The sequence below is a fragment of the Siphateles boraxobius genome, unplaced genomic scaffold (genome assembly GCF_051911475.1).
Source record: "Siphateles boraxobius isolate OS27281-9 unplaced genomic scaffold, OSU_SipBor_1 48, whole genome shotgun sequence".
Taxonomy (NCBI): Eukaryota; Metazoa; Chordata; class Actinopteri; order Cypriniformes; family Leuciscidae; genus Siphateles; species Siphateles boraxobius.
The window spans coordinates 3,700,666-3,715,578 of NW_027509119.1; the positions used below are offsets into that span (position 1 = coordinate 3,700,666).

The window sequence follows — 14,913 nt, forward strand, 5'->3', positions numbered from 1 at the left end:
TCTATCTATCTATCTATCTATCTATCTATCTGTCTGTCTGTCTATGTCTGTCTGTCTGTCTATCTATCTCTGTCTGTCTGTCTGTCTATCTCTGTCTGTCTGTCTGTCTGTCTATCTCTGTCTGTCTGTCTGTCTATCTCTGTCTGTCTGTCTGTCTGTCTGTCTGTCTGTCTGTCAGTCTGTCTTTGTTTTTCTGACTGTATTGCATTCAAACGTTCAAACTAATTCAAACTGAAAACCTTTAAACTTCAAGCTTTTCAAACTTTTTCTAACTTTATGGTCAGGCTTTCTCGCGTCAACTTCAAAGTTTGTCTTGACAAACTTTTTTTTTTTACCTAGTTATTATTTAAATTTTAGAGTCCACTTTATTTCAATGGTCCACTTTAGACACTCTATCAACTACAAGTAACTGTGCAACTACATGTCAACTAACTGGTATTAGGGCCGGTTCACATTGAACACGTTTTTCCATTCCACTGCACTACTTTCCCATTGTTTTTCAATGTAAACATGCACTAGAATGACATCTGTAGCCGTTGTGCTCACATCTCGCATTTTGAACAGCAATGTTGTGTGAACCGGCCCTTAGAGTATTAGTAGACTGTTAGGTTTGGGTTCGGATTCAAAGTTACTTGTAGTCAGTAGAATGTCTGTTGCGGGGCATCAAAATAAAATGTTAGCACACATTAAACACAGTCTACTAATACTCTAATGACTGCTAGTTGACATGTAGTTGCAAATATATTTATAGTTAATAGAATGTCTAAAATGTTACCAAATTTTATTTAATTTCTCACTCTATTATTTCTGTAATTTATTTAACAGATAGCATATATTTTTATGCATCCAGTCCTGGTCATCAGGCTAGACTCATAAAGTAATTTTCACAAAGCAGTGGAATACTTGGACAAATACAAAATGACCCCTGAAAAACAGATGCAAGTATTTGGGTAGGAGGGAGCAGTCGACTGCTGGCAAGCTCTTTAGGCAATATATGACCGTAAGATGAAGTCACAAACATTGCGACTGGAGTCGACTCCCACTCATCGAGAAACAGTCAATGCTTTATGTGGAGAAGTACCAGCTGGTGCCACGGTCTCATAGTCCTCCATACTTATTTGTGTGTATCAGAAACTAGGAAATGGACATGCAATTTAAGCGTAAATCCACAACGACCATCTTCGGCTGTGTATTTGCATTATTCCTCCCCAAAATCTGCTTTGCTGAGAAAAGTAAGTAACTCTTGTTTCAGATATTAGATTGCAATAGGCTATTTGATAAACTGTCATCACCAATGCTATTGTGTTGGTGCGACATGTATCAGTCTCTCTCTGTGGGTATTTAGTATGATGTAGGGGTACATTTAGGGTGATTGGGACACTTCTTGCTATTGAGTGTCCCAATAAACCTGAATTCAGCTCAGACAGTGGCAATAAAAAGATGCCATGTCTGTTCATTTTCATTGGATGTAGAGAATGTAGAGGTTGGAAATATGTCTAATGTTCAAAATACTTTCCTACACTCATTGTGTCATCAAACAAACTGCCCCTTAAAATGGGTCACTCTTTATATTTGGTGTCTTTACCTATGTGCATAATATACATTGCAATAATAATTGTTAGGTACAATAAACGCATTGTGTTGATGTTGTATTGCTATTGAGGTGGATACAGGTAAGGTTAGGACAGGTTTGGTGGCATGGGTTGTGTAATTATAGATGTAATTACAATGTAATGTACTTGTACATAATTGCACTGTATCAAATGATTAATTTAACTGCTAGTGTGTTTTCAGCACACTTTGTATTGTCAGTATATGTCAATGAAGAATGTTTACATTTTACCGTGTTTCCCAATTCACATTTCATTTGACTTTTGACAGCTCCACGTGTTTCATTTTTCCCCTTCGTTTGGCCTTAAACACTTGTGTTCGCTGTCATCCAGTTTGAAATGTTGACTACAAACATGGAGGTTTTTCAGATTTCCCGTCGAGTAATCCTCTCAGTATTCATGATTCTTTGCATCCTTTAGCCGCTGCCTTCAACACGCCGGATCTGTCACTGGAAACCGAAAGTAACCCACTTCCGCTAAATTTTAATTCTTTGAATTCTTGCACCTGGGAACAAAACAAGTCAATACCATTGTGACTAAAAGTTTGCTAAGAAGTATTTCCTCCTAAAGAAAAGGCGTTATTTGAGCCTGTAAGCATATGATGGCGTGCTGGTGGGAGTGGCCTTGGATGGCAACATGCTCAGTGCATTATGGGTGTTGAAGTGTTCATACCAATTTGGAAAAAGGGAAGATACAGCCTTCTTCTGGACCAATTAAAAAAAAACACCTTTCTACTGTATAGGCCCATTTTGCCACCACTTAATATAAAGTTGGGCCAAATGTTAATATTTGTTGTCTCTCTGCAGTTTGTACAGTCCCTTCAGAGCCTGTGACGATTAAAGAGAACAACACAGATGACACCGTTGTTGTCCATATTAACACAACAACAAAGGATGTAACACTGAATCTCACAGACAATCCTGGAAATGCCTTCTATCTGAGAGGTTCAGAACTGATAGCAAAGAAAGGCCTGGACTTTGAAGTATGTTAATTTCATGACTTTCCATTTTCTTGTGCACAATTTGAGTAACAAGACTATGATGATCCTGCTGGAAAAGCCCGTTAAAACCTGCTTCACTGCAAAAAATTATTTGCTTCCTCAATATTTTTTGTCTTTTTTCCCCCAGTACAAATATCTAAACATTCTTAAATCAAGATATATTTACTTGAGATGCAAAATAACGTAAATAACTTCACTTAATAAAGATATTAAGTCTTGTTTTTTGGAGAAAAAAAGTTTGTGCTTTAAACAAGTACAAAATATTTTATTATTTTTCTGACCCCATTGTCACCAATTTAATATCTTAATGTTTTAATATAAAAATAATTTTGCTTCTCAAGTAAATGTATCTTGAACTAAGAATTTTTAGATATTTTTAATGAAAAGCAAGACAAAAATACTAAGCAAGAAATACTTTTTTTGCAGTGTTAAGATGGCAGCTGTGTTACATGGTTTCTAGCTGGTCACTCGTGGTCACTATCTGATCCAAGCTGGTTTAGATGATGGTTAATCGGACAAATTAACAGCCAGTTGACCTGGTTTAAACCTGGTGGTGGACCAAACTGGACCGACAACAAACCAGCTGCCATCTTCCAAATACCAGTTTGACTGATCTTAGGTTAAGATGACTTTGGTTAAACACAATGAAAATCCACAATGAACAATCACAGCAGTTTGATCCTAACTTAAGTTGATATTAACCTGTTTTCCAGACACTTTCAGGTCCTGAAGAGCTAACTGTCCAGGTCCGGTGTAATAAAACTGGCTACAGAAGTGTAAGTTACTCACAAGTACAATTACAAGTAAATTCTATGCAGATGAATGTAAAACAAAAAGGCAGAGACTATACGCGCTATGCAAACAAGTGAAAAGAGCAGCATGTGTTAATAGTATTTAGATGCCATTTATACTTAGTACAATTAGTGGCTGGCAGATACTACTTTGTAACTTTGATTAACTTTTTTTTATCTACTTCAAATGTTGAGTACTGTATTTACCCCTCAGTGTATTGTAGTATAAAACAGTATGCAATAATAACTACATATTGAGTGTAAATTACTAGATTTATTTTAAATCATTAAATGGATGCTGCCTTATTGGGACAAATCTCTCCCTACCCCTACCCCTACCCGATTAACACTTTATTCCTACTCTGAAATACCAGTTTGTCACTTTAGTTCCAGTTTTCTAATATTTTTAATTTGAAGACATCCATGCATTTTGAGTGTCCAATTATTTTGGAGGTCACTGTTGACGTAGATAGCAGATTGATTGCTATAATAGTTTTTCTCTGTTTTTTTTTTTTTAAAGATGAAGCCAGGTGTTACATCTGTAGTTTTGAGCTTTTTATATTAATTTGTACATTTTATCTACAGATAACTCTGATTGTGATTGTTCGTGTTGAGAATATCAATGACAACACTCCATCATTTGGCCAGAGCAAGTATACACTCAACGTAAATGAGGTGAGAGCATGTTATTCAACATTTGTCCTATAAGTTGGTCCTGGAACAACATTTGTACTGTCTGAATTTTAAAGTGTTCAGCTTTGTGGCTTAATCGACATTCTAATCAACCAAAAATAAGTAATATAAGTTAAGTCAGACAGCAAAAAGTTTCTAGACCAACTTTCAATGTGAGGATGTAGTCATTCTAGTCCATAAATGTTACATTGTGTATGTATTGCACAGCTCACACCAGTTAATACCAGCATTGGCCTGATTGAAGCAATCGATGATGATTCTGAGGTTCTGTATTATTCTATAGAACCAACTTTGGTAAGTAACCAATTCCTTTTATCTAGATTTATAAAAAAAATCACGAATACTACACCTAAAAATAAGTCAGACATAATTCACTTATACTCATGTTGTTTCAAACCCATATGAGTTTCTTTCTTCTGTAGACCACAACAGAAGTTTAGCAGAATGTCCAAGATGCAATTTTTTCATATAGCGAAAAAACCAAGGGCTGTTAAGCTCGAAAAAGACCAAACAGAACCACAAAAGCATCATAAATGTGATATTACAAGTCTTCTGTAGTCATATGATCTCTTTGTGTGAAGATCAGAGTGAAACTCAAAGGTATAGTTCACCCAAAAATTAAAAAACTGTGTTAGTTACTCACCCTCATGTCGTTCCATTAATCTTCAAAACACAAATGAAGATATTTTTTAATGAAATCTGAGAGATTTACGCCCTCCATTGAAAGTCTATTTCACCCAAAACTTAATCTTGGGTAAATGTTTTAAAATGTTTATAATGACATAATAGATTCATAATGATCGAATACAATCCATATGAATAGAGCAGTTTAATGCAAGTCTTCTCAAGAGACACAATCACCTATTATAACTGAGGAGCCAGAACCAATTAGTTTCTGTAGAGTGACCTGTTGCAAAGTTACTTGTTATAGGAAGAAGGAGGTGGGAACCGGCGATAATAATAAAATAAACAAATACAAAACGAAAGTAAAGGCAGCATTCCCTCACGGACGCCTCCTGCCACATATAATAAAACAGTAAAAAACACAACATAAATCCAGGCCTGTCCTCTCTCGTCCTTCACTGTCGTTGCTCTACTTGCCACATGACCAATTACCATGTGCTCTTTGTACTGTATCTGCGTTGATCAATGTTTACATGTGAATAAGTCTAACTCTGTTCATCAAGTGATTGTGTCTCTTCAGAAGACTTGGAATAAACTGCTCACTTCATATAAATTATGAACCTTTTAAAGCGTCAAAGTTTTGGGGGAATGGATCTTTAATGGATGTACAGAAGGTTTCAAAGATGAATGAAAGTGAGTGAGTAATTGTGAGGCATGAGTGAGGCATGAGAGTGAGTGATTGATGTCTGAATCTATAATTTTTGGTTAAACTATCCCATTAAGTAATTAAAAGCTGAAAATCAAACATGGTCCTTCAAGATGCTTAATGTCAGGTCTGATTCCAATGATGCAAAATCCCATTTGTTCTCATATGGCTTGTGACCAATTCCAACAGTTTGTGTAAGCTTGAATGAGAATTTAGAGCTATTGGTTTGGCACAATATCAGTATGAGTAAAGCTGGGTTCACACTGTATGATTTTGGTCATGATTTACCTGTCTGAGACATCCGTGCCAGTGGGAATATTAGTGGCTGATAGACTGGGAGACAGAGGTAGCCCTTCCCACCCTGAGACCCACCCATAAACCTCTTCTGCCTCTAGAGGTCCCATCCATCACAGAGACTTCTTCATCGCCGCTGGTCCCGTACAGCACAGAGTTGTCTTTAGCCCTATTCGCACGGGATTAGTATTATCTGGGGACCTCGAGTGAATTAGAAATTACCCACCCACATCGGAATTTCGTGTGGTGCATTCGCACGGGATAAGCAAAGCCTGTTATTTTACTCGAATTTACTGACTTATCTCCCGGATATGATGTCAATAGGCTATTGCTTGGAAATGTCTTGTTGTTATTATAGGTCTAGCTGTATGATATATCATAAATAGAAGAATGTGCCTTACCACATGCTGCTATATGTTGCGTTGCAGCAAGGATGAAGCAGAGAGTGAATCCAATCGCAAGCACTTTAATAATCCAACAAACAGAAATCCAGGGAAAACTCAGAATAAGGCACACAAGACACGGAACAAGGAACTGGGAACATCTCACATCAAACAACGACCGACAAACACCAACTGAAGAACAAGGGTATAAATACACAGACAAACAAGCTTAACAAGATAACAAGGGGGCGTGGCTAATCAGAAACACCTGGGGAGACTAATCAACAGAACGGGGAACAGCAAAACATGTAAAGACAGGGAAACACATGACAGACAAGAACAAGGAACAAAACACAACACCCACGCCGTGACACTATACATGTCATTCATTTCCATTTTGTTTTTGCTTTTCTGATGTTTTCAGCTTTCTCTTTCTGCAAATTGTATAATTGTATGGTGTGTAGCGATATGACCCAGCACCCAAAATACTATCAAAACACTCCCACGCTGCGTTCTTCACGAAAGACGGATAAAAAAAACGCACAGGAAACAAAAACCTTGAAAAAATTATAATTGACCCTGCCAAATCACAGAGATGCTGATTCGCACGGGACTAATATTATCACAGGACCTCTGTGTTCAGCGAAATATGGTAGGTCATTTGCGGGGTAATTTTTACTTTACAAATTGCAGACATGGCCGATTCGCATGGGATTAAGATCACAGACAACCTCCGCAATTATTACAAATGACTATAGGTCTCCAGGTAATACTTATCCCCTGCGAATAGGGATTTTGTCGCCACTTGTCCAGTCCAACACCAAACCTCTTCCCTCACCCAGCACCTGTTCTATGTCACTGATATTTAAACCCAGCCTTCCTCTCCTGCCTGCTCCACTGAAGCTAGCCATTCCTTCAGCCCTTTAGCTCCCCTATTGGCTCCACAATACAATCCCGATCCACATTGGGGCTTCCAGTCACCAGCTCCACCATGGCGTGGGAATTCCCTGGCTCCGCTTCCTCCCTGTGAGCCCTTAGCTGTACCTCGGCTCCACCCTGGCTCCTCGCCCCTTCGGCTCCACCTTGGACCATCGTACTTCCGGCTCCACCTTGGGCTGTCGTCACTCTACCATCGCCACGGACCTTCGGCTGCGCCTCATTCCTCCACCCCTATGGCTCCGCCTCACTCAAACCGTTGTCGCCTCAGACCTCAGGCCCCAAGGCTCCACCTCGGCCACTTATCTCCACCTTGGTCTTCTGGTCCATCAATGTCGCCTGGTCTCTCGAGTCATCAGACTTCTCCTGGGTCTCCACATCCCCGGCATCAACGTTGTTTGGGCTCAAGTTTCTGCATTGGCTCCTCCCTCCCTCCGCTCCACCTCGGCTACGCCCTGCCTCCTCGCCCCCTCAGCTCCATCTGGGACCATCGTCCTTCCGGCTCCACCTTGGGCTGTCGTCACTCTACCATCGCCATGGACTTCTGGACCTTCGGCTGCGCCTCATTCCTCAACCCCTACGGCTCCGTATCTGTCCTCACTCACACCATTGTTGCCTCAGTTCTCAGGCACCCAGGCTCCACCTCAGCCACTTATCATCTCCGCCTTGGTCTTCTGGTCCAACAATGTCGCCTTGTCTCCCAGGCCATCAGACTTCTCCTGGCTCTCCACATCTCCCGGCATCACCGTTGTGGTTTGGGCTCAAATTTCCGTCTTAGCTCCTCCCACCATCAGCTCCACCTCGGCTACGCCCTGCCTCCTCGCCCCCTCGGCTCCACCTGGGACCATCGTCCTTCCGGCTCCACCTTGGGCTGTCATCACTCTACCGTTGCCACAGTCTTCTGGACCTTCGGCTGCGTCCTCCTTCCCTCTGGCTCCGCGTCTGTCCTCACTCACACCGCTGAGTCAGGTCCTCAGTCTGAGTATCCTGAGCACTGTATGTTTCTTTGCACATGGAATGCGGATGGTGCACAATGGTATCCTAGCAACAGGCAATGGAACCAGTATGATGTTTGTGATCTATGCCAAGATTTTCACCTTCATTTTAATAATTGCTCCAGGGTTCCAAATGAAATCTTTGTTTCATTTCATACATCACATACGCTGTCTACAATTACAAAATGTAGCACAGAATAATCAGTTTAGAATATTAATGCAGAATACTCAGTCCTCAGGCACCCAGGCTCCACCTCGGCCACTCATCACCACATCTCCGCCTTGGTCTCCTGGTTCATCAATTTCGCCTGGTCTCTTGGTCCATCAGACTCCACATGGACCTACACATCTCCGGGCATCACCGCTGTTGTTTAAGCTCAGGTTTCCACCTTGGCTCCTCCCTCCATCAGTTCTGCATTGGGTCACCTTCCTCCTGGCCGTCTCCTGGGTCACTCTGGGCTCTTGTCAGTCGTCCGCTCCTCCATGGAACCTTCCACCATCAACTCCACCCTCGTCCACCTCCAGAGCCTCCACTCTCCCTCCCTCATTACATCAGTAACAGCGTGAGGACATGCCTTTCGGGGTGATCCGAGATCCAGGTTAAAAAATAAAGGTGACCGAACCTTCTAAGTGGCTGCTCCTAATCTCTGGAATAGTCGACCTTTTCATATAAGAACAGATTGGACTGCTGAACCTGTATTGCTTAGCTTTCGTTTCGAGTTGAGTTTTGATACTGTGACATTTTCTGAGTTTGTTGTTTATTTATTCTTGTATCCTGATATTGTTAAGCCCTTTAGACAACTATGGTTGTTTTTGAATGTGCTATATAAATAAACTTGAAATTTCTGTCAGTGTTAACTTTCGTTTTCATGGACTTTTAGTTTGTTTTATTTATTTACCTGTTTCTTTTTCTTTTCATAATTTATTTAATCATCACACCTGTTTGTATTGGTGTTCATTATCATTGTGTATTTAAGTTACTCAGTATCCGGTATTGTTTGTGTCGTGTTGTGTTATATCCCTTTGGATGATCTCGTTTACTTTACTTAATAAACTACTCTGTTATTTTGAACTACCTCGCATATCTTCATCATCTTTGGACTTTATCTGTTACACTGCCAACAAGTGAAAATCGTAAAGGACTATTATAAATTGAACAGTGTGGACCTGGCTTTAATGACAGTTCTCATATTTGCTTGAACCATTCCTTCAATATGAACATTTCTTTACAGAACAGATACTTCAGACTTGAGACCATGTATACACCAAACATCCTTGTGAACAAGGTTTTAGATTACGATGTCATCCAACAGGTGAAACTGATTTTGTATGCTCAGGTATGTGTAATCGATTTGAATTTGAATTTGAATTTGAATGCGTTAAAAGTTCTCTCCTGATCTCACGTTTAACATGAACAAGTCTTGACTCCATCAGGATACTCCACTGCCATCGCAACATACTCCGATGCCATCACAACCGAGTGAACGCTCCTTCACAGCTACAGCAACCATCACAGTCAATATTAAAGACATTGATAACCGTCCTCCGTGGTTTCAACCATGTACAAGAGTAACCACTGGTAATGCCAAAATCTGCCTGAGCCTCGGCTACAGGGGCAGGGTGAACTTAACAGAGAAGCAGGTACATTATCATTAATATTATGACCATGGTTAATAAACATAATGCTGTATTTCAAAATTATCCATACAACATGTATATTTTCAGGATGGGGCCTTGCAATTGCAGCCAGGTCCAGTGTATGCCAGAGATGGAGATAAAAGCAGAAATGAAGAGATAAGCTATAAAATTGTTCGAGGTAGTAAAGCATTTTTCCTAACATAATTCTTGCCCCTCAATTTTCAACATGAACTGCACAAGCTATAATTTCTGTAACTGCCTAGGAAATGAAGACAACATATTTCAAATTGATGAAAACTCCGGCAACATATCCATGCTGAAACCAGCAGATATAGCAGGCCCAATCTCTCTCTTAGTTTTGGTGAGTTCCTTGTACATATTATAAAGACTTTGAGAAGTCTAGTCTACATATGCATCCTCACAATATCTACACGAGTCTGAGAGCAGATACAGCTGAATCACTGCGTAATTTTGATTTCCTTTATTTGTCCTTCCTAGGCTTCCCAGGTATTAAATCGAGATCAGTTTGCCACCACTTCAGTCACCATTGATGTAATGAAAAAGAGCAGAAATCCTCCAAGGTTTGAGAAAGAACGATATGAAGGGTATGTTTACATTAGTTCAGGGCCTGAAAACATGGTGCTAAGAGACAGGACGACCAACAGACCCTTCAGAGTCAGAGCAAGAGATGAAGACTTTGCAAGTGTAAGTTTTAAATCTAAAAGTATGGTCACCTATAAACATGAAACCCATTTAATAAGAGATTGGCAGTTTCTCCCTTTATTTTTCAGGGAATCAATCCTGACATAAGATATGAAGTGCAATACAGCAGCTTGTCCCTTTATTTTTCAGGGAATCAATCCTGACATAAGATATGAAGTGCAATACAGCAGCTATGTCAATATCACAACAGATGGGTTTATACTTTTGAAGAAAGCAGTTCGGACCGATTCCTTCGCTTTGCAGGCAAGTAAATGTGTTTAGTTGCATCTATTTTGAGGATATTTTAACTACAACATTTGAAATCAGTCTACTTTTACAGTTACATGGTCCTCCATATATGATTCTACATGTGTCCTAAACAGACACAACTGGTTTCAGCAAGTAATTTGTAAACCCTCACTGAAAGCACAGCATTTACCAAAGCTTTTATCACTTATGATTTTGTCATGTCTGGCTATTGAAAGACTGGCTCCTTTATATAGGCATCTTTAACAAACTGCCATAGTGAAAAAAGTGTAGTGAAAGATTTACTTAAAAAAAAACAACAACAACAAAGAAAACATTGAAGTGGACAGATTGAAATAGTGTTTTCTTGTAAAACAAACTACAATAAGGTTTTTCAAAAACTTGTACTTAAATGTACTTACATGAAAATAAAATAAATAAATAAATAAAAATAAAAGAATAAAATAAAATGTCTATGTTGTATTGCAAAACACAATCTTTTTTACAGTGTACTTACATAAACATAAATTAATAAAATAAAATGATCATAGACTTTATTTCATGGTGACATAGTTACATTTTACTTACTCAAATAAGTACTGAGTAAGATTAATTAACTACAGTACTTACTATAAAGTTATGGTTAGGGTTTGATTTGGGTTACTTGTAATTATGCATAACTTACAGTCATTACTATAGTAAGTACATGTGGTCATGTGTAACTACATCACCTTAAAATAAAGTGTAAACTAAAACATAAAATATACAGTATATAAAATAAAATATAATAATGTCTGTGTTGAATTGCAAAACACTTGCTGCTATTGAGGTCATAATCTTTTTTACAGTGTATGTACTTATAAACATAAAAATAAAATAAAATGATGTCTATTTTGTATTGCAAAGAATAATCTATTTTACAGTCTAGCTATGTACTTACATTAAAAAATAAATAAATTATATTTGTATTGCATGGGTATATGTACATGGTTTGCACATTGTTGTTAAAGACACTTTATATAAAGTAAGTCCAAAAGACTTCCGGTCACTTTGCTGCTGCAAACGTCTGTCAATGTTAAGGCTAAAATCTTTCAAATAGAAGTCTGAATTTGAGAATTGTTTCTTTTATCGCCAGCTTCGGGCAGTGGACGTGTCCACTGGTGAGTCAGGGACAGCTGCTCTCTCTGTCCTTGTCATACCATGTAAGTTTGCATCTAAAATGTAAATTAACCCACTCAGTGTGAAAGTCCTAATGTTTATCTAGCATGCTGGTTATCTAACGTTTCTCCATATCAGCCACGGGGGTCCAGTCGCCGGAAGAGAGCTTCCGCGCAGGAGACATGGCTTTACTGGGCTTCGTAATGGCCGCTTTATTGGTGCTCTGTCTCATTGTGATCGGCTATCTGATTTCCCGTGTCAAGAAGGGGAATCCTGACGCGTTCAAGTTGTCTGAGGTCAGCATCTTCTCATCAAAGCTCAGTGAGTCCAGCTCTGAGTGTCCACTTTGTAAAAGCACTAAGGCTTAAAGGGTGACTTATTATGACTCTTTTCCCAAGAATGTGTCTGTGAAATTTCAGCCCCAAATCATTTATAACAGCTTGTCAAATTTGCCCCTTTTTGGGTGCTTAGCCTTTAAATGTTACTGAGCTTCTGCTCCGCCCCCGTTCAGAAGAGGTCAATCATTTACACGAGCTTCAGAAACTCACTCATCCAAAATCTCTGAAATAACCAGTAGCGAGTGCAGCCTTACAGAGACTCAGGAAGAGGTTCAACTTTTAGATGCACCTGGACGTTTCTGCATACATTTAGTTAGTGGATACATTTATGTAGTTGTTGTGGAGTAACACTGATTGATCTCATCAACTTGCATGTACCGTCATGTTTAACTTTTACACAAGTTGACAGTTCCCTGAGGTCTTTATAAGAAAGCTGTGACATTTTTTGGTCAAATAGTGTTTAGCAGTTTCATTCTTTGCTCAAACTTTTGCCATTGCTTTAGAACTGGTCACTGTTGTCGCTTGCAAAACCAAATGGCATTGCTGTGGGTGTTAACGTGCAGATTAAGGGCCGGTAATATTATATAAAGATCCTCTTTATGTCAGAAGGGGAGCGAAATCTGATCTGCTTATTTTATGACATGCTTGCAGAGAAAGGCTCACCAAAACAAAGTTAGGTTGTCACTTTACATGTTTTCTGGGTTGGTAGATGCACCGGGGACCCAATTATAGCACTTAAACACGGAAAAAGTCAAATTGTCATGATATGTCCCCTTTAAGAGAACGTTCCTTAAAGGACAATTCCGGCCCAAAATGAACCTAGGGGTAAATAGCACATGGGTACCGAGTCGACCGTTCTCTGGGATGCGTTTTCACGCTAATCGAATGTACCCAGTTTTAGCTTTAGTTTTAGTTTTACCACAGATTAGCTTATAACGCTGGTAAATAGGGCATCGAATAAGTAAAAATAAAAATCGCTAGTTAATACAACTAACAAGGCTCAAAATAGCCCCACACTAACACGGTAGCATAATGAGGGTCCCTACTTGCAAACCGAAGCATTGAGAACTTTGTAAGTGTTCAGACAGTTTAATAAGAAGATACTTTTTAAAGACAGTACACTTTGCGTATACAGACAGGAGCCATCTATGGAAAACAGTCTCGACCAGTCGAACCACGAACGCCGTGCTACATGAGCTGAACTGTGACTATCGACAGCACGTATTACGGCGTTCGTGGTTCGACTCATTATGCTGGCGTGTTAGTGTGGGGCTATTTTGAGCCTTGTTAGTGCATGGTATTAACTAGCAATTTTTATTTTTACTTAATCTATGCCCTATATACTAGCATAATAAGCCAATCTGTGGTAAAGCTAAAACTGGGTACATTCGAATATCATGAAAAAGCATCCCAGAGAACGATTGACTCGGTACCCATGTGTTTTTAACCCCTAGGTTCATTTTGGGCCGGAATTGTCCTTTAAGAACGCCGTAATCATGTAGTGCAGCAGGTCATATTCAGCTCATGAAATTGTGCGATTAACCCTCTGCCCTCATTCAGTGTTTAGGGTCATGCTTGAAGTTTACTCAGCCCCCTAACAGGCCAAGACCGAGAGATAGCATGCAGTTCAACAATGATGGTTTCTTAAATGAAGGAGACACCGGGAGATCCAGAGCCAGGCGAGCTGAACTGAGAGAAGGGAGACTGGATGTGGTTCAAGCAGCAAGAGTGCGAGTGATTCCTCGTGAAAGACTGAGGCACTGCCGATCCTGCGGACTCCAGACGAGTTTCAACCATTCCCATCACAGTCCAGTCGTCCAAACCAAAGGGAAGGACAATAAGTATAGAGTGAAGTCCATTCTGGCTAAAGAGAGGAGGAAGGATGACAGACACAAGAGCGTCTGGTTCAAGGAGAGTGAGGATTCTTCAGATATCGAGGTTGAGATCATCCCTGACACTATAGGGATTAAGCCCGAAGAGGACGTGGAGAGAGTCGAAGGGGATTTCGCTTCCCAAGCACCGGAAGACAGTCAGATGGATATGGGAGATTTGATAATGTCGAATATACAGGATTTGAGTAGCAGAGAAATTTCTGATGGCAGAGACGGACTGAATACAGACAGAAAAGATCCGTGAGGAACCGGCTTGAGCTCTTTTGCTCATCAAGAGACTGAATTTCTGGAGTTTTTCAGTTCAGCTGTAATAATATGTCTTCTCAAAAATGAAACACTGTTCAGTTGAGATGTGATTAATAGCAAAATACTGACACATTTAGTGACCAATATATGTGAATGATGATGCATTTTTCAATTGTGTGATAATGCGTGCTAAACTAAAATGATTTGACGTAATGTGTCTATAATTTAAGAAAACAAACCTTAGGATTTAATGTTGGCTTGCTGCTCTTTTTAACATCAGCTGTGTTTATGAATAATACATTGTGGAATACATTGTTTTGTATTATTATGTAAATTATTATGAGGGGTGGGGGAGGGGAGGTTGCAAAATAAAGCAAATTTGAACCATTCGAGAGAGTATCCAAACTTGATGTGATGCCTGACAAAAGAATATTATTAAAATCAAAAACAAGTCTAGCATATTTAACAAGGCTATATTTACTGCTACTTGATTACTTTAATACAGCTACTAGTTTCTGTTTTGTTACACAAAGGATTTGTTGATAGTTTTTTTCGGTTTTGTCCTTTTAAATTTGGTAAATACAAACATAAGGGTCTTCAGCAGTGTTTGGGAAAGTTACTTTTAAAAGTAATGCGTTACTCTATAAAACTTGGGCTGGGC

At 39.5% G+C, this 14,913-nt stretch overlaps 1 protein-coding gene across 1 annotated transcript; it reads left to right on the forward strand.

The window, feature by feature from the left end:
- The first annotated feature begins 1,086 nt into the window (after positions 1-1,086).
- cdhr5a (cadherin-related family member 5a) lies at positions 1,087-14,641 on the forward strand. The gene is made up of 14 exons (XM_077201628.1): positions 1,087-1,232; positions 2,417-2,592; positions 3,324-3,386; positions 3,987-4,076; positions 4,302-4,388; positions 9,265-9,369; positions 9,467-9,673; positions 9,758-9,848; positions 9,934-10,031; positions 10,169-10,375; positions 10,523-10,636; positions 11,754-11,820; positions 11,915-12,072; positions 13,675-14,641. The coding sequence occupies exons 1-14, from the start codon at positions 1,142-1,144 to the stop codon at positions 14,248-14,250; spliced, it is 2,130 nt and encodes a 709-aa protein (XP_077057743.1). The 5' UTR covers positions 1,087-1,141; the 3' UTR covers positions 14,251-14,641.
- The last annotated feature ends 272 nt before the right edge of the window (positions 14,642-14,913 follow it).